Here is a 20,449-nt window from a genome sequence, read left to right as displayed (position 1 = left end):
CCCCTCGTGAAAAAAAAAAATTGGCTAACTTAGTTGGTTTTTGGGTTTATTGAATTAATGGTCTTAGCTTTAATATTAAAACCGTAATTGAATATAATTTTTATATCTTTTAATTTTTTATTTGTACATATGTCAATAATATTTAAAAAATATATATAAGACATGAGATAAAAATATTTATGAAAACAAATAAATTGTGAATGAATGCGTTATTACTGAATTTTTTATTATAAAATATTTATAAATGAAATGATACATTATTAATAAATAAAATAAATGTGAAGAAGTTGTTTGGAGGATGAGAAGCCAACAAAAAATTGTGAATATTAATTTTTTCGTATAACTAAAAAAATAGTCATAAAATTATTTTAATAATTATTTAAAAGAATTTTTATAATTATAATTATAATTAATTATATTTTTATAATAAATGATATAAAATAAAAAAAATTCACAATCATAATAAATGTAATGATCGCAATAACAACCGTTATTTTTATAATCGAAATAAACGTAATGTGATAAAAAATATGATTATTATTATAATTTAAATTTTTGTTAATAAATATATATAAATAAATATATTCATGAATAATAAATAAATTATAATTAAATAAATATAAATGAACATAAATAAATATAAACAAATTTTAAAATAAAATTAAGATAAATAATAAAAATATAACAATAATAATAATTATTATTATTATTATTATAAAATAATAATAATTCAATAATAAACAAATAAATTTTAAATAAATTTATTCATAAACTATATACTATTCATTTATTAAATTTAATAAACGAACACCAACAAATATAATCACAATCAATTTATAGAAAGCTTTCTCTATTTACATCCCTTCTCTGTACTAAATCAGAAGAACCTTCTCTCCCTTTCTTTTTTTGGGCCAAGCCTCTTTGTTGAATTCAATTTTGACATTTCCTGCTTTTTCTTTCACTTCTTTTCTACTTTGGCCACTTTCCTGAACCAGGCGCAGGGCAAAAGATGGCAGTTAGTAGACCTGACTTGACCAGTGACCAGTGACCACCCCCTTGGATCTTATCTTTTTATCCTGACGCACCAGCCCCTCCGGTGTGGTGGGTCTTCTTCATTCACTCAGTTTCCACGACTGCCACTGCTCATTTGGAGCTAATGGACAGGACAAACTACAGCTACCCTTCATCCTGTTTTACTAATAATTTTAATGAATTGTACCCTGGAGAAAATTATGTGGTCTGAATATCTGTGGAGAATTTGAAGCAGTTAGTTGTCCAAATCCGGGGGCCTCCACTTATGATTTGATGGGAACCCATGAGAGAAGAAGGGGAGAAAAAGGTGATGTGATTCAATGTTTTCGATAAGCGAAGTTTACAATTTGATATTGATTAGTAGCCTTATTCCTTTGGAGATCAATTAACAATGATACAATTGGAGAAAATATTTTCTACTAAAGATGTTTAATGATGAAGAGAAGGGTCCACATGGCAAGTGAGGACAGGCTTGGAGAAAAAGAGAATAGGAATCCATGTGGAAGGGGGTCAAGTGACACAGTCGCTCGCCGACGTGGGTCGCCGCATGGCCTAAATGTGTCCAATTTTGGCCACATGGCGTGTCGTCGTCCTAGAATCTGTCAGGTTCTCAAGGTTCCTATCGCATTTGCTTCTTACCCCTTTTGTTGATTTATCCATTGGCAGATTAGATTTGCTAGTGAAAGAAAATATGAACATCTTTAATTTCTTTACCAATACGGATTAATTTAATTGATTAAAATTATTTTTTTGATAAATAAAATTTTAAATTTAAATTTTATTAATAATTATTTATTAAAATCATCTCAAATATATATTTTATAATTATTTATTTTAAATTTTTAAATATAATATATTTTATTTTAATCTAAAAAATTAAATAATTTACCTACTCCAAATTTACATCACCAAATCTTTACTCTTTTTTTTTTTCTCTTTTTATTTACCATAACTTTGTATCTTTACCTTCGTGTTATTTCCTATCGAAATAGGATAGGATCAAATGGGATGACCAATTTGAGTAATCATTGTCAGTTTGACTTCCAAATAATTGATTGATTGTTGATATAGAATATCTTTTTCATTGGTGAATTGCATTAACTCATCCTTTTATTTTTTTAACCCTATTGCTGTGCATGCCAAAACTTGAAAAGTAGAGATAATAATACTACTAAAATAAAAATATTTAATCAGCAGTCATCTTGTGATTTATTATAATCATAATAAAATACTTTCAATAATTAAAATTTAATTTTTATTAAATTTCTTGTTTCAATAATTAAAATTAAATTTATTTTCAAGTGTATGAAAAAAAAAAAAAAACAAAATATTTTACTTACAATGAAATTTTGAGATAAGGGAAGCAGCAATGACTCGAGGATAACCATCACATTAAATGCAAAGATAGAATAAGCAAATCAATGCACAAATGGAGAAAGCAATCTTTGACAGACTCAATCCTATTTAGGCAATTAAAAATTCTTGTTGACAATGATAAAGTTTTGAGATTTTGTTTACCAATAATGTTACTGTTTCCAAATACAAAAGTATTCGTCATCCCAAAAAAAAAAAAAAAAAAAGCTTGCAAAAACGGGTAAAAAGAATTCATGATTAAGAGGAAAATCTGAAATCTTTGGACTTAACGATTAAACTCAATATCAGAATAAAATTGTTGAAATTGTTATGGATGAAATTGCAACACCAAGTCAAACTGTGGTATTGGATACAAGAGCAGCGCAATCACAAAACGGCAAGCTAAATCAAAAGCTTAGTCGGCGGATAAGAACCAAAAAAAAAAAGAAAAAGAGGGCAGAAGAAAAATGGAAAGTAAACACGTTTGGAGCATGACAGTGATGTCTCTATTCGGCCAAGGCCCGACGAGGATTAAACGAGACTCGCACGTGCCTCTACTGCTCTTTGCTTTGCCCTGCACTCCAATTCCTGGATTTTGTTTTGCTGACACAAAACAAAAGAGGGGTGTTTTAGGCCCAACTTTCTCCATTTGGGTGGAGAAGACAGAAAAGGCTGACAAACGACTGAGGCGCAGGTGGAATTGATGACAGCAGGCCCAGGTATGTCATCCTTCAATCCACGATTTCCTGCTGGATGGTATCAAACTGAAATCCAAAACTTCGAGCCACGGGAAGACTCATGCTTCTTTAAAAAAAAAAAATTCATTAATTAAGACTTTAAATCCTTCTAACTCCTTCATTCAATTCTACTAATTAATTCATAATTAAATTGAATTTTCTTGTTTTTGAGGTAATAACTTGAGTTATCTAATTAAACCTTAGATAGATAACAATTTTGATTAGTTGTGATTACCCATGTTTGAGTTATTTGACATTTGATCAAATTAAATTTCACAAGTTTTTTATACAAATCTCTTTTTGCCCAGATTATTAAAAAAAGAAGTTAACCAAAAAAAAAGTTTTACTGGTTTATGACTAAGTAAATTTAAACTAGTAATCAAGATGAATAGTTATCTATTCTATGTAACAAATTGTGTGTTCATGTGAAAAATTAAGAAGGAAGTTGTATTTTTTTAACAAAGATGACACAATCTTGAGGATAAAGAAAAATGTAATAGGTATGAAGATTTGGATTTAAAATTTATTAAGTGCTATATTTTAAAAGTAATTATATGATCAGCTGAATTAAATTTTGGATTTAAGAAACCCATACCTTTAATTATGCCTAAAAAGCTCTTCAATCACCGCAAAATAGTTTCCTTTTAACTTTCAAAATGCCGAAGTCTGAAAAGGAATCTTAAATTTCTTTTAACATAGCAATACACTTTATTCATTGAGAAAGTTTGAAAAATAGAATGTGAACATTGTTACCAGTAGCTAATAAATCCAAGAAGAATAAAAATAAAATAAAATAAAATAAAAAATACCTCCAGGAAGAAGAAAGTTAGTCACTAAATTTATCTAGAATTACAATTTCTTTTGGTTTGTTATTTTTATAAGAGACAATTTCATTGACCTAGTCAATGACCTATGCCAATTGTTTTGTTCTTTAGATAGGAACTTTGATAGCAATGGGAGAAAATAATTAGACAGATGCTCCCTCTGTGACTTATTGATCACCATTCGTAACCTCCCAATCAATGCTCTGGAATAGGGCTTTTGTTTATCTCAGAAAGACTTACCAAGTCAATGATTTATAGTTTGTTCTAATTATCGAGTGGTTGCCAGACACCAAAACTTTGCTGTTACATGATTGGATTTGCAACAGTCTTTGGGGGCCAAACTACGCGTATTGCTTTTAATTTGGCAGTTTTCAGATTGATAATCTTTATCTGCTTGAAATTGATTTATGGTTTTCCTGGATTGTTTAAGTGTTTTAGATGGAATCTTTGCCCGGTAAATTTTAGTAACTCTGTAGCTCAAAGGATCTTGAAGTACAAACAGTGTAAATAGCGTAGTCTAACTGAAGTTCTAGAAGAACATATTGATCAATGTTGTAAGCTGATAGCACAAATCAGAAAGAAGGCTCTTAAGCTTCAAAAGATTCAGGACAAGAATTTGAACCTGATACAACCACAAAAGGTGAAAACATAGAATAAAAATTGGCCAAAATCCTAATGTAGTTTCCAAGGCAAGCACTTGAGCTGAGAGCAGGGTTGAGTCCAAGTACTGGAGCATTCACCTCCAGTTCCATCGCAACATTTGCAGACAACTCCAAGAGTAGCAAAAATCTTCGAGTATCCTACAAATTATATAAAGAACAAACCCATAAGTCGACTAAAAATGAAACAATCAGCAATCACTAAAAAAGCTGAATAAATTAACAAAAAGGTTCTTACTTTGTTGATCAGGCAGGATGGAAAGTGTTCTTGCCGACGAAGCAAGGGGCAACTGGGATGCAGAAACGGAGATTACAAGCAACATCAGAAGCAGAAAACCATGGAATTTATCCATTTTCCCCGGTCGCTGGAATTTGCAAGCAATCAGAAGGGCTGAATATAAGCAAAAGAAAAAGCAATGATGGGTTTAATTTTTTAATAGAAGCAGTCACATCAGGTATTTGTTAATCTTGAAAGGTGGCTTTATTTTTCTGTTTGAACTAAATGCTCGGATATAAAGGCGTGGAGGCCTTCTAGAGAAGAAAATTAAAGAGCGTGCCACACGTTTCCAACTTGTGTACGTTTCCAAGAGAGAGAGAGAGAAAAAAAAAAAAAAAAGGGACGTGGGGAACTGTCATAACCGCACAAGGAAACGATAACTTGGTCGAAACTTCCTACCTTAAGTCAATGGGCAATTGCGGGTACCACGACCCTACTACTTGCACGATTAGACAAGACAAAAATTTGCATATATGAGATGTTTCTGGGTCTTGGCTCCTGATTCCTTGTCAATTGCTCTTGGCTGAATTTTGCAGCAGATGCTCACCCACGTTCCACAAATTCACATCATATAGAATTATAGATGAGTGATCTGGGGCGTCTCTTGAGATTTATGGCTAAACTTTAACTTTTGGTATACGCTAATAAAAACTTGTTCAAGCGATAATAAATGAAATGTTTCCTTATTTTTGTTTATTAATAGAATACAGTTTCGAGGATTTATGGAATTCTTTTTAGATATTTAAATTTATCAAAAGTTAAATCTAATTACTATAACTAAGACTAATATTTTATTAATAGATTACAATACGGTTGACATATTTTAAAATATTTATATTATATTATTTTCTACTTAATTAATCACTTGAAAGTTGAACCACATCGTGTAAACCACTTTAAAAGAAGGGGGGGAAAAATGAAATGATGAAGGGGAAGACCTGATTTTAAGTTTATGATGATTAATGAACGAGTTTATCAGTTCAATCTGAATGAACATAAGTACCTTATATCAAAAGGATGAAAACAGTGTTGGGGGAGAAAAGACCAGGGATGCTTCTGATTGGTTTGGTGGTTTAACTTTTAAGCCACGCAGTTACACCAACTGATAATTGATTGGATGGGAACTTGACTAAGAATTGATTGGATGGGACCTTGACTACAAGGAATTCTACTAGATGCTTGTTTTTATTCATTTCTAAATAAATGATGATCCGTTGCTTAATCAAATGTTATCTATTAAAAAAATAATGGCTTTGCAGGCATAGGACCAAGTGAAACTTAAGACGAACGTGAGTAGCAGGATTCGAACCTGCGCGGGGAGAGCCCGCATGATTTATAGTCATGCTCAATGATACCGAGCTGGCAATACGCTCCAATTATAGTAAAAATTAGCTGGTTTTAAACTAAGAAATAAAATGTTAAAATTATATCAACACTGTAGATTTGATTACCAATACTTTAAAATGATTAAGAAAACTTAAGACATTTATAGAGATAGTAAAGAATATACATTGCATTTCTTGTTTTTCACATTCTCCACAATTTTATAATGAAGGGAATAAAGTTTTCAATAATACACCAAGGTTCTCAATTCTCTACTTTCTTAACATTAGTCAAATGTTCATATCACTATTAGCTCTATAATCTGATAGGCAAGATTGTGATTGATTTGACATGACCAAATGAAATAGTGTATGACCAAATAGATTCAAAATATGTCAGCACTACGAGCACAAACTATTAACATGCTTAAAAAGTCTGGTCGCATAGCTGGATAACTAATATTATATGTTTTAAGTACAACCTTTAGATCCTTCTACATCACCATATTATATAACAGATAAAAAAAAGGGGATCATACTCAGAGGGCGAGCGAAAAGGACCCCAAGTCTTTCAGATGCATCTAAATGTAATCTGAACCACCTCCAAAATGCTCCAGGTCGGGATGAGTACCACCCCCAGGTCTCCTTGGTGGATTTCTACAAGAGAAAATACTGTAATTAGGTATCATGTTATTGCTTAGATCGTAAGTGCGTAGAAATCATCGCAATGGATCCAAAACAGTAACTGCAAGTTTTAAAGTACCTGAAAAATCGATTAGGCTCAAAACCAGGAACACCAGGTGGACCATAGGGATCAAAACGTGCACCGGGAGGAACACCCCTGTTTCAAACAATCCATCCAGAATAAAATCTCTGGTACAAAGTAGCAGCAAACACAAACACACATAAACACAGAGAAAGAGAGACAGAGTGAGCTCACGGTTGTGCTCCAGGGAAACCATGCTCTCCACCAACTCCACCGAACCAACGAGGATCATTTGGTCCTGTTTCCACATTATAATATATAATTAAGCCACAAGAGGAATATGACATGCCAATTCACCACAAGTACAATGACAAATGTTACAAACCTAGAAGCATGCCGCCACCACCAAAATCACCCCTGAACGCCATTTAACAAAAAACACAACACTCAAGTCAGAAACTAAAACCAACCAGTTAACAAGTGGTGACCACTATAACACTGATTTGGAATGGAAGTACCTGGTAGGATACATTCCAGCACCAGGCCCAGGAAAGAGATCACTACCACCAATAGGATTAATTGAGGGAATAAATACCCTGTAAAGCAAGTTTATAATTTTGATGAGCATATGAGCTATTGGGAGGAAAGTAATGGAGATATGCGGACAATTAATTAGACCCACAGACAAGGAAAAGTTCATTGAACAACTGAAAAAAAATCAGTCTCATACTAATTTTTTTCCCCTTTTATAACATGCACATGTCCAATCTTATTTAAGGTTTTGTATGATTGGCAGCTAATATCAGAGCAATCACAGATTTGCTTTTCCAATGTAATATGCAAATAAATTGTTCTCTAAAGGCACTTACACCAAAATGACAAAAGCTACCAGTGAGCCTTGCCTAAATCGGGAAACATTATATGTATCTAGACATTGTCAAAAAACCTAAACCTCAAGTTGGTCAACAGATATCAAGTATTATCTAACTTTGGTTACCTATATGAACATGAAAGTTTAACCTCAGTAATGAAGTTTTGACAAATAAATTAAGACTATGAAGTACATGAATATGATTTGTTGCATCAATCACAATGTACCATAAGTTTCATGATTGTAAAGTTATCACGTAGAAAAAAGCAGTTTACAAAAAAGTAGAAAAATATAAAGAAAGACCAAAATAAAGCATGCAGATGCCATGAACAATTATGGACGAACTGGATTAAACCAAAATAAAAAAGGAGAATGCAAGAGATACCCTGAAGGATGGGGTTGAGGGCCTGTTGGTTCATTAATTCTAACACCAGCATCATTTACATCACGCCTTGATCCTTCACCTGTTTCTAAACTACAAAACACAATGTAAAATGTGAAAAAAAATTATTCATTCCTAGAGAATTTCAAAAGTTAGAAATACTGATAGCAGCTACTTGTAATCAATTCCTAGAGAATTTCAAACGTTAGAAATACTGATGGCAGCTACTTGTAATCGAAAACTAACGTGGCCAAGCCTAAATTAGCTTAATTACCTAGAAGGATTACTTGATGAACTCGATTTCAAAGATGAACCATATAACTTGGATATGACTTCTTTGTCCAAACTACTCACCAACTTCTCTAAATTCTTATACTGTGCAGAGTAATTTCCACTTCCATTGTCCCCAACATAGTTATCAATGCTGGAATAACCAAACAGACCCCACAACAAATTCAATTTAAACCAAAAAATTCAACAAATTCGAAAAAAATTCAACAAAATAGAGACCAATATATATATAAAAAAAAGGAAATGATAAATACTCAATTTCGAGATGAACAGGTTGAGAACTGCCATGAGCCAAAGCATCAACAAGCAATTGCCCATTCATTACCAGACATTTAATCAACACTTTATTGGTCCCTTTCTCGGGATTGATATAAACAAACGCGTAATGATCCTCAAACTCGTTCCACTTATCGATTCCCACCTCATCTAGAAAACGGCAACGTTTTCAAGGAAGTGAAAGAATAATATTAACAATCAAGAGACAAAGAGTAAAACGAGGAATACCAGTAGAGGGAGAGGAGAGAACGTTGTCGGCTAAAGCGTCAGGCCCAGTGGCGGTGAGGACAAAACCCGATGAAAGAAAAGAGGCGTGAACGGCAAAAGCGATCCTTTCGGCATCGTTCCTAAAGGAAGGTCTCGCCGCTCTAATAACTGCAATTACTGATCTCTCGTTCGACATCTTCGAGATTATTGATGTATTACAATCTACAGAAAGGCTTCGCAGTTTGGTGAGTCGGTGGCTCGGAGGTTGCGACTTTTCGAGTTTTAGAGACTCTGTGCTATCGTATGCTGCAAGTAGAATCTACAACAGTTCGATTGAAGCCCGAGATTAGACCAATGTTGTTTTAATTACATTGGCCCACGTTGGCATACCTTGTTATTGGACTTTGGGCTGCCTTGAAATGGTGAAGTGTGAAATTGGATCATCCTAGAATTTGGTCCGTTCCGGTTCTATTTTGGACAAAAATTACTGTTAATGTATAATATATTTTGGCTTGTCAGAATTCAAATCAAAATTGAAATATTTTAAAAGTTGTTATTTTTAGTTTAATTATTATTTTGTTTTTTCTCAAAAATAATTATTTTATTTGATGAAAACTAAAAAATTATTAAAAATAAATAAATAACACAATTCAATTTGGACAAATAATCCGAATTTTCAACTCAAATGAACCGATTCATTTAATGAACCAAAATACTACTAGTTCCAATGATTTTTTTTTAACCATACCAAACTTAACCATAATTTTGGGCCTTTGGCCCTTTTATGTTAAACTTCCTGCCTAGAATATCGCTGCAAAATTGATTCTCCATTTGGGATTTGGCAAACTTGGTAGTAAATTACAGAACTCAATATTAGATGGAACTAATTTTATTAACAATCAAAATAATGATCCAGGCCCCTGTCAGCAAGAAGCCAACTACCTCCAGCATCACTGAAAGATAAATTTTTATTCATATCATTTGCACTAATGTAAAGAACTAGCAATCCATTTTCTATTTATAATTTTCTTTACATTTTTTAGCAGAAAGTGACATTCACAATGCCATGTAATTGTATACATACAAATCACTTAGTGATTTCAGTAGTACTTTGACGAGTCTCTGATTTGTGTCTTCCAGTTGCTCTTATATAGCAAACAACTACCGCCAGGAAATTTGTGGCAAGACCTCCGAGGATCACACCACCCCCGGCGACAGATTTGTCCATGGAATGGTGATGCTTTTGAAGATGGATGGCCTGTCCTTCAACACTCACGTTTTCTCCATTGTTCAGTTCAGTGGCGGCTGCAGTGTGATCATCAGTAGGGTGAAAGTTATTTTCAGTATGGGGAGCATGGAATGGGCTAGAAGCTGGTGCACTGCCAAAGGTCTTGAATATTTTCGACTGGTGCTTTCCAATTCTCCTTATCGTGGGTGCTTCAGGGTTATATGGTTTTTCATTGTTGTATGGAGCAGATGCTGGAGGATGTTGGAGATCAGCTGAACTAGACCGGAGCTTGGTTTGAGCATTTTCACTAGCCACGGCCACCAAAGCATTTACCAAGACCAAGCAAAGAAGAAAACACAGAGCCATTTTTGAATCAAAATGGATGGTGGGCAATTAAAGATGCTTTTGTCCTCTGATTCTGAAGGGACTGGTTTCTGGCCTTGTGAGGGAGGGTTCGGTTATATATACAGAAGAACTGCTTGTAAACGCATCCCATAAGATGGGGTCTGATGGAAGTTTCCCGTTGCCGGATTCCGAGCATAATTTACTACAATTTCTTAATCTGTTTTAGTGGAGTTGTCTGTTGAGTGGGGGATATTGAGGTAGATACACGTGCATGCATTAGGATATTAGAAATACAACTAAGACTTCAATCAAGGGAACAATATGTTTATTTGTAGAGTTTGTTAACCAGTATGATTGAATTAATCATATTGACAATTGGAGGGGGGTGTGATGAAGATTATCCAATACCTATGGATCCAATTTTTATATAGAAGGGAAAAGCTGCAAAAAGAGCCATACAAAGACAGCATTGGGGTATCAATAAGGAAATTAGTACTCATCAAACTTCCAAACCTGCCGCCCACAGTGGTGGAGAGAAAGGAGTTATGGGAAGAGACTTACAATTTGCGAGAAGCCTAGGTTAGTACACTGTCAAAGCCAAAGCAAGCATTGGCTTATAAAGTAAAGATCATTTTGAATACCGTCTCCATCTTGCCTTTTGGAACGTCATCATATTAAAAGTTTATTCACCCTTTTTCTAATTGAAAAACTAATTTAAGTCAAACTCTGCACTATTATATTTAGCTTATTAAGCTGAGGGTACTGTTCCTCTACAGGATAACTTGTCAAGTGTTGGATGAATGTTGCTACTTAAAAGTCTTGAACATGTCTAATGTTCTTCGAATGGAAGCACAACGACACGTTAAGCCTATTAAGGCATTGTCCTGAATATGTCTTTGATTACAGGAAGCGTTTTGTAATTCTCCATCTCGACGTAAAAATTTAGAGCAAAATGGTTAATCAAGTTATTCAAACTACATGATGTAAAGTTGAAGAATTACAGAAACATCTCCTTTCTGGAAACACTCGGATTTCGTGATCCGCTGCTTGAGATTTTCAACAGACAATCATAAATTTACTAGTGTCAACAAATATCATAAATCCACAAGATGATTACAACCACTTCAAAAACCACATGAAGTTTTGCCCAAACATGTCTATGCCAATCAACCAATTACACTTATTTACAGGTACAACAATAATAAGGTTGATTCAACGATACGGAAGTTGCTTAGAGGAATGTAGAGGAATAAACATACAATGTCGGTAGTGTTATAGCAGGGATTGGAATCATTTCAAAAAAAAAAAAAAAAGAATTTCACCTTGGAACTTGTAATCCAACTTTGCGGTAGGATGCTCCAAAAACTTGAGACGTTGCACCGGAGCACATAATGCTTTAGCTAGCAAGCTGCTGTTACATCATTAAATTAGCAGTACTAAGCAAGGGAATAAAATAATATAGATGCTGTTCGCATGGGAAACAACTGGGGTTTGAACCATTATGGAGAGAAAAGATCAGATCAGAGGTTTATTTGAATAAAGCAGGTCCTGTCAGTTTACTGTCTTCTGAATTATTATAACCCTGAGCTTGCATTAGGTTGCTTGCTAAACCATAATTAACCCAAAATTGTTTGCTGGAGATCCTGTGGAGGTTATTGCATGGTGATGGTCAATCCCAGTGAGGCAACAACCTGGTCATTTACACGTGCAAGAGATTTGATGTCGGCCTGACTATCATCCCCTGGAGCGGTCTTGATGCCAACCTGTATTTCACAAGATTATAATTTAGTGTTAAAAGTACAACACGGCGAAGAATGCAGATGAATTAAAACCAAACCAAAAGTTATCTTGAGCTTCTGTTTCTCGAATTTCAACTGGCTTCCCTCATTGGCTGTTACACAACACGAAGCTACGGGTCTTCTGACACCTTACGTTCGACCCACCTTATCTTGCTTCAAAGTAATAAAAACATGGGACATATTCAGCAGCAATGACACATTACAGGTCTGATCTCAGACTAGAGTTCTAACAAATTTTGGATCTGAATATGTTTTCCCTTCCTTGATTAGCAAGATATTTAGCTGATACACCATGTAGAAACTAGTGAAATCAATAATTATTTAAAAATTAAAATTTAGTTTGCATGCATCTTTACATCGTGGAGTTACCTATATTTTCACTAAATATGAAAAATTTTATCCTTTTCCAAACTGGAAGATTCACGGGATGTTAAAGAAAAGGGACAGTACTTGACGCAACAAGAAATGTAAAATTTTTCTCATTGATTTTGCAAAGGAAACACAGAGAATGGCTTAAGAAAATCGCACAAACCACCTTTGGAACAAAATTCATACAAACATACAGTTAAACCAATAGCTGTTGTCTCCCCTTTTCTGTTTTTGATATTTCAATCATATTTATCCCCGAGTTAATGAAACCTGAACCAATGAGAAGAGGAAGCCATGGGGGAGGCCTTAGACGTCCTGAAATTTCTTAGAACATAATCTACGTAGGTTGACACCTAAAAGATCCGTTTATCTCAGAAACAAAATGATTACAGGTTCCAATCCAAATCCAATTCATTTAGGGAACATAAATATAATTCCAAAAAAATATTTTAAATTAAATTCAATTAATTTAAAATAAGTTCAGTCAATTCAATTAATTTTTTTAATTAATCAAATAATAAATATATTTATATTTAATTTAATTTTTCATATTTTATATAAATATTATATTAAAAATTCTAACAATTTATAAAATAAAATGTTTTATTTTATTTACTTTATATTTAAATTTATATTTTTTAATTAATTTGATTTAAAAATCAAATTAATCAAAAATCAAAATTTTACTAAAATCGTTTTTTAACTTATGGAAGTTAATTCAATAATTAATTGATTAAGTGAATTAAATTGATTAAATCAATTAATTTCATCAAAATTGAATTATCAATGGCTTAATAGATAATCTTGTTTATGCTAAAAGACTCACAATTAATGATATAATCGATCGAATTTAAATTAATACAATATTAAATTCAAGTTTGAGTTCGATTTTAAATTTGAAATTCGAAATTCAACTCAAATTCAATCAATTTTTATTTTTTTAATTTAAATTCTATTCGATATAAAAATAAATTATTCAATTTTACTTGATTAATCTTAATTAATATATAAAAATAAATTTAAATTTTATATTCAATAAAAATTTTGATTATTTATATTTAAACTTCAATTCAAATTTAAAATATTTTATTAATTAAAATATATTAAAATATTTTATCGAATATAAAAATATTTAAATTTTACCTAATTAATAAATCAAATAATAATTATATCAAATTTAAATTTTATTAAAATTGAATCGAAAGTACTAATTTATCGTTTCATCATTATCCACAACCACAAGCTCCACCTTCTAGCAGGCTTCAGACAGCCTTTGCCGATTTCTTCCTGATTCTCTTCAAGCCCCTCGAGGCCAAAAAAACCAATCGTTTTACTCCTGTTCTTTCTCCAAATTCAATGTCCCCAATCCTGAAAATGCCACTTTCAATCTCGGCTCCATATCAAAATCCCTCCTTTCCCCAACCCCCCTTTTCCTTCACACAAGCTCTCGAGCATCTCCCTCCCCATCCCAACCGCACCCAACACCATAATTCGCATGGGAGTTGGCCCCAGAACTTACCCAGGTGGAGTCTCGAAATGGCAATGGAAACGCATGCAATTCAAGAAAGCCACTCAACTCCTCAAAGCCCGCCTTGCCGTGAACGTCACATCTATGAAATGCGCAAAAGGGCCGAACTCAAAGCCGCTGTCTCCGAACTTGAACGCCCTTGGGAGGTCGTTGAAAAAGTACCCAACTTGTTATCCGTTGCAGGTGATGAGGAAGTTAAAGTCTTGGCTGACAAGTTCCAGAAACCTGGCGGTTTCGATATTTAGAGTGACAAAGATGGGCCCCAGTTGTTTGAAACTGTTGATGAGTTGCCTTCTGCCAGGTTTTTTCCTAAGGGGGTTGCTCATAGTGTTAAACCGCATTTGAGAAGTAGAGAGAGTGATTAAAATACTTATCTTTTGATTGAAAATAAGAGAGAGGAGACTGAGATTGAAGATGGTAATTCAGAGAGAAATGTGAAAAGGAACGGTGTTAAATGGAGGAGGAAAGGAATTAGGAGAAGGTTGGATGCTGCTGGGGAGGTTAATTCTGATGGGAAGAGAACTTATTTGAAGTCTGGGGTTTATGATAATGGAAGTAACTTGAAGGCTGATATTTATCATAAAAGAAGTAATTTCAAGTCTGAAGTTTATGATATGAGCTTGCAGAGAGATGGGAGTTATGGGATTAATTGAAAAGAATGACTGATACTGGTAAGATTCTCAAGGCGAGAAGGAAAAAAAGGCCATGCTTCATTTGGTAATATTCTTCTTCTTCCCCAAAATGCCTCACTTCTTTATGGATGGAATGTTTTTAAAGGGGTTGTAATTTTTTGTGTTTGATGTATGAGACAATATTGAATGTACATTTGTATAAATTGTATATTAAAATTGAATGAATATAATTAGCTATTCATTGAAAATTCCTTAGTCTGTCTAGTTTTCTGTTGTATCCTGAAACTGATGGACTTGGCACTTGTTTGCAAGTTTGGTCTTTTAGCTCAAGCATTTAGAGTAGATAAGTTCAAGCTGCTAAAAATTTTGGTCAAGTGCTTAGTTAAAATTCAAATGGACCTAATTGTTTAATTATAAATATTTTCACCGGAAATTATTACCCGAATGCAATTTTCTTTGGGGCTTATTTGAGTATCAAATTTTGTGTCAATGTTGTCTACAGTAGATGAAGTAAAGGGACAAGAAACTACGAGCCAACATTCCAATGTTCAAGCTATCAATTTGATTGCAATTTGTTCTGATCTAACCTTGTTCCATCTGCAAATTGCTTTCATCTGTAGGTTATGAATTCAAGCTTACTCTAATTGCTAGACATAGTTGACTGGAATTGAGTCATACCAATTGTTCTTATAGCTACATTTTAATAATCTAGAGGTTCAAACATTGAGTAGGATTGTATGTGAAATCTCTTAAATTTCCAGCCGAAGTCTAACCTTTACTCTTCCAATAATTAATCATGGATAAACATAGCCTCTGATTTCAAAGGAAAAATTGAGGTCTCAAATTTAAACAGGACACGGATCTTTGGATATAACTGACATGGAGAGATGAGATGGAGCGGATGCAGAATTATTGCAAATCACGAAGTCCTCATATCATCGGCTGGTTGACACCAAAATTATTGCTAGCTTTACATAGTATTATGAAGAACTTTGCACTTTCTGGTTCTGCACTATGGTTGCATCTAGTACAAAATTTGTTGATTGATATCATAATGGTATTATGGGCTGGAAAGGTAGTTGAAATGAGCATGTGATAGATGTGGTGTTGATATGGGCTCTGAGATTTTCTATTGGCCATGTAAAGTGTGAAGATGGTTAATGACTTGATCTTGATCTATTGATGATGGAGGCTTTGTTTTTCTCCACCTTTGTCATTCCAAACAGCTAATTTTGTTTTTCTGCAGCTATTAAGGTTTGAGCCACAGAAATAGGCTGATCATATTGAAAGATCTGACATCATCTTTCATTTAGGTGTTGGTGATATATTGCCGCTGTAAATCCAGCAAGACACCATCCTAGGTAATTAAGATTACTATGATAGCTTGCTTACTTGGAGGGGTTCTGTTTCTTGAGGTTAACTGGATGTGGAGTGATTGCAACATGTTGTATGAGATAAAAGTAATAGAAAGAAAAGAAAACTAGAAATTTCAGAAGGATTCTCTTCTGTTGCCATGTTACTCTCCTACAATAAGACGTGACATTAGACAGCAGATAAATCGAACTGAAAATGTTTCTGCAATTTGTTGCACTTCATTTGCTGTCAAATGCAATATATTTTGATACTTTAATCGGATTAAGTTGTGTTGAATCATCCTAACATATCTTTAATCTTTCTCTTTCAGAAAAATACGTGCATGCAGATGCTAAATCTAAAGGGATAAGGTTTATTGATTGTTGAATTGGATCTAACAAATTGCTGTTAAAGAAGGTTTGATTCTAAAAGGAACAAGCTGTCGATTGTTAGGAGCATTCCTTTATTCCTCAATGTGAACTGTAGATAGAGCTAAAATTCAACTTGTTCTTATTAGAATAGATCTATTCTACCACCAGAGTGATTTCTTCTTCGTACTTGGGGTCACCTTCCAACTTTCAATCAATAAAACCATTGTCCTTTTCTTTCGGAGATGGTAGATTTTATTCCACTTGAAGAGGTATTGCCCCTATCTCTTATCTGTGTTTAAAATGACAGAGAATCACCTTCAACACTTTTCAACAGCTTCTCGTTGGTACCTTTTAACTCAAGCCAACCATTTTAGAAGCACTATCCGCCCCTCCATAATTTGTCCACACTTCATTTTTCAATAGTGTCAACCATCAGCTACACTTCTGGCACATATCACCCACCCTTTTACCCCAGAAGCACCAAGAGTTTAGTGGGCTTTTGAACTCGTCATCTTCATCCTATCAACACCCACTCAAGCCGATCCTCGTGACCTGTTCCGTTATCTATTGTAGCATATCTGCCATTATTAGTTTGTGCTTAGGTTTGTCAACAGATATCTTTGGGCCAAGCCAACAGTACATGAACTCAACAATTCCCTTCTTTAACTTTTATTTTTCAGTTCCACATCTTCTAGTGGTATTGGCTTCAGCTCGGAATTGTGGAATGACAAGGTTACAGTACAGGTGAAATGTCCTCCTTTTGTAACCAGTTTAATGTTGCCATGACTAATAGCTAATCCTTTCCCCCACTATAATTCATTTTCAACAATCCGGCAATGAAAGTTTGATGCATGTATCAATTTGCTTTGCTGTAGCCTATAGCTAATATAATAATTTATTTGATCACTATAATATTGCTCTAATTGAAAATGGGATGGTGGAATTAAGATCATGATTTGTCTCTTTCATTTTTGGCCGACAGTAATTATTTAGGATTAATTTATAACCACTAGTCAGGATCTCATTGAAAGCTTTCTGATTAATTCATGAAATATGTTTTAGCTTGGTCAAGATTTTGTTGAGGCCTTACCATATAGCTACTTAGCCGGTGCAATGAACTGTAATGGAAGGTTCAATGACCATTGGAGTGGTCGTTTGTAAATATCATGAAACCTTTGAACTTTCAGGTTTCAATTCCATTGGCTGTCGAGTCAACGTCGCTCCCGGATTCATACAATCTTGGCTGCCAAAGGCTAATGAATTCAGATTTTTTTTTTCTAACATGTTATCAGCAGTTTCTGTTCTGTCTGTTGTCTTGCCTTGCCTATTACTCTTACTAGTTATCCCTTTCAAGTTTATGAGGTGGTGGGTTTTTGTTTTTCATAATATGTGCGATGGGCTCGTTTAAGTGTAGTTATTTAAAAATCGAATTTTCTATGATTTTATAATAAAATTGGATCTGTTCATTTATTTTTAATTAATTTTAAATTGAGTAACAGTCTTTGTTCGTGAACCGCCTTTTATTAGTGATTACTGAGGCCCTAAATATCAAATCATATACATTACTTATAGACTTATTTGTGAACTAGTTTGCAAGACGTGCGAAATTTTTATCTTTAAAAATTCAATTCAATAAATAATTTTTTTGATAATATGATGATGATAATAATAAATATTAGCAGTTTAATTTTGATTTTGGTATTATATAAGTAAAATATGATAACATTTTATATGTTTTGATAACCTTTATTAAAAGTTTGATAACTTTTGATAGAATTTTGGTAATCATCAACATAATTTTGGTAACTTTCGATATTAGTTTAGTAACTTATAATATAATTTTCGTAATTATTGATATAAATTTTATAATTTTTTAAAAAAATTTTGTAACCTCTTAGATATAATTTTAATAACCTTCTAGTAATTTATTATATACTTTTAATAACTTATAATAATAACTTATTATAAGTTATTAATGATTAACTATTAAGTTATCACTTATTTTTTATTAAATATCTTTAATTTACTAATATATTAGTATGCATTTATAATTATAAATCTAGGAGTTTAACAATTCAACTAAGAAATTATTTCCTTTTTATACAATAACATTGTTACTTTATTTAAATTTAGATTTTTTTTAATAGCTTCATGTTAAGCTTATCCTATTCCCCCAAATAAAAGTTCTAACTTCATTTCTATTAATAGTAAGGGTTCATTTTTAGCAACTTTAAGTACAAAAAAGTTATCAATGATGGACAATTCAATTATCATTGATTTACTATTATGTTATCAGTAATTTACTACTAAATTATCAATAATTTATTATTATTTTATGGACAATTTACTATTAAAATAAGTTACTATTAAGTTATGAATGATTTACAATTAAATTGTTGATGATTTATTATTAAGTTATTAATAATTTATTATAAAGTTATAATTAATTTATTAGCGATTTATCAATGATTTACTACAAAGTTATCATTGATTAACTAATTTACTATTAAACTATCATCAATTTACAACAAAGTTATTAGTAATTTACTACTATTAGTTAATTAGTAATAAGTTATCAATTTACTACTAAGTTGTCAATAATTTACTACTAAATTATTACTAATTTATTATTATATTTTTATATTTTTACGATTATGTTATCATTGATTTACTACTTAATTTTTGATTATTTATTATAAAATTATTAATGATTTACTACTAAATTATCAATGATTCACTACTAAATTATTACTGATATATAATAAATTATCCATAATTTACTATTAAGTTATTATTGATTAATTATTAAGTTATTAATAATTTATTACTATGTGATATTTATTTACTTTTAAGCATAGTTATCAAAACCAAACTGGACTGTTGGTTCAATCAATTGAATCAATGAGCCGATGCTAAATCGATTCGATGTTGTAATTAGACCAGTTTTACAATTAAACCGCTTTAAACCATTGTGAACCAACAGTTTACATAATAAACCAATAAATCAAGTGGTTTTTTTTAACTAAATTGGTTCGATACTAACTAATAAGTTTAGCTAAAATATGAAAAAAGCCCTTCAAATATTCAAAATAATTTAATTAAGCACTTATATTACTATTTCATCTAAATAAACCCCTTAACTCTTATTTTCTACTATCAAAGCTTTTATATCCTTACATTAATGATATGTTAGCATACTTTAAGGCATGTGAATAATGAGATTGCAAAAAAACTTACATATGTGTAAAAATAAGCAATTTTCAAAAAAGATGATCTAAAAAAATTTTATTAATTGATACCATAATTTAAAAAAATTATAAAATTAATAATATATAAATTTAATAAAAAATGAAATTTTAATAAAAATGGTTAATTATTTGACCATGATCGAAAATAATTAATAAAAGAAACGTATAAATTTAAAATTAATAAAAAAATTTACATTCATATTAAAAATATAAAAATGATTTTAATTCCCTTTTACTGATTTTCATATAAATATAAATATTTATTTTTTATTAATTATATATATTTCTTTTTTATTACATAAAGATTAATTATTATATATTAATAAATAATATTTATATTTTAATAAATATAAATAATAATAATTTATTATATTTATTAAAATATAAATATTATTTCTTACTATTAAAATATAAAATATGATTTTAATAAAATGTTACGTAATTTTATTTCTAACTAGTAATTAATTATTCTATGAATTTTATATTTTAAATTTTATAGTTTATGATATACCTTAAAATTTATAGTTTTATGGTTGAATTATTGAACTATAACTTGAGTTAAAATTTTGAATTTTAAAATTTTAAAATATTTATATTTTTTATAATTTTTTTATTGAACCGACAATTGATCCAATAATT

General features: G+C 31.8%; 2 protein-coding genes, 2 long non-coding RNA genes and 1 pseudogene across 5 annotated transcripts; 2 read left to right on the top strand and 3 right to left on the bottom strand.

Annotated features, from left to right (window-relative positions):
- Positions 1–2,645: 2,645 nt before the first annotated feature.
- Positions 2,646–3,882, bottom strand: LOC149520323 (uncharacterized). Its single transcript, XR_016342759.1, has 2 exons — positions 3,718–3,882; positions 2,646–3,189 (listed from the first exon to the last, which is right to left on the bottom strand). It is a non-coding gene; the product is annotated as an uncharacterized LOC149520323 (long non-coding RNA).
- A 2,746-nt stretch (positions 3,883–6,628) lies between these two features.
- On the bottom strand, positions 6,629–9,271 carry LOC111311984 (proteasome inhibitor-like protein). Of its 2 annotated transcripts, XM_022911880.2 has the most exons (9): positions 8,959–9,270; positions 8,709–8,880; positions 8,438–8,587; positions 8,167–8,256; positions 7,429–7,506; positions 7,296–7,327; positions 7,145–7,208; positions 6,968–7,045; positions 6,629–6,861 (listed from the first exon to the last, which is right to left on the bottom strand). In XM_022911880.2, exons 1-9 carry the CDS (start codon positions 9,131–9,133, stop codon positions 6,786–6,788), a joined length of 915 nt encoding a protein of 304 aa, XP_022767615.1. In that variant the 5' UTR covers positions 9,134–9,270; the 3' UTR covers positions 6,629–6,785. The 2 variants fall into 2 exon arrangements, with proteins under 2 accessions (XP_022767615.1, XP_022767616.1); XM_022911881.2 differs by lacking the exon at positions 8,438–8,587 and having other exon boundaries at positions 8,959–9,271.
- Positions 9,272–9,800: 529 nt separating this feature from the next.
- On the bottom strand, positions 9,801–11,102 carry LOC149520322 (uncharacterized). The gene has a single exon (XM_089761990.1). It carries the CDS (start codon positions 10,529–10,531, stop codon positions 10,025–10,027), a length of 507 nt encoding a protein of 168 aa, XP_089618116.1. The 5' UTR covers positions 10,532–11,102; the 3' UTR covers positions 9,801–10,024.
- A 2,789-nt stretch (positions 11,103–13,891) lies between these two features.
- Positions 13,892–15,086, top strand: LOC111310637 (uncharacterized; annotated as a pseudogene).
- Positions 15,087–16,318: 1,232 nt separating this feature from the next.
- On the top strand, positions 16,319–18,049 carry LOC149520321 (uncharacterized). The gene is made up of 3 exons (XR_016342324.1): positions 16,319–16,608; positions 17,243–17,306; positions 17,750–18,049. It is a non-coding gene; the product is annotated as an uncharacterized LOC149520321 (long non-coding RNA).
- The last annotated feature ends 2,400 nt before the right edge of the window (positions 18,050–20,449 follow it).

The sequence above is a fragment of the Durio zibethinus genome, chromosome 1, assembly GCF_047325235.1.
Source record: "Durio zibethinus cultivar Kanyao isolate XHJ-2024 chromosome 1, ASM4732523v1, whole genome shotgun sequence".
Lineage (NCBI taxonomy): Eukaryota > Viridiplantae > Streptophyta > Magnoliopsida > Malvales > Malvaceae > Durio > Durio zibethinus.
The sequence above is the reverse complement of the archived record's forward strand: the minus strand, read 5'-3'. Positions and strand labels throughout refer to the sequence as shown.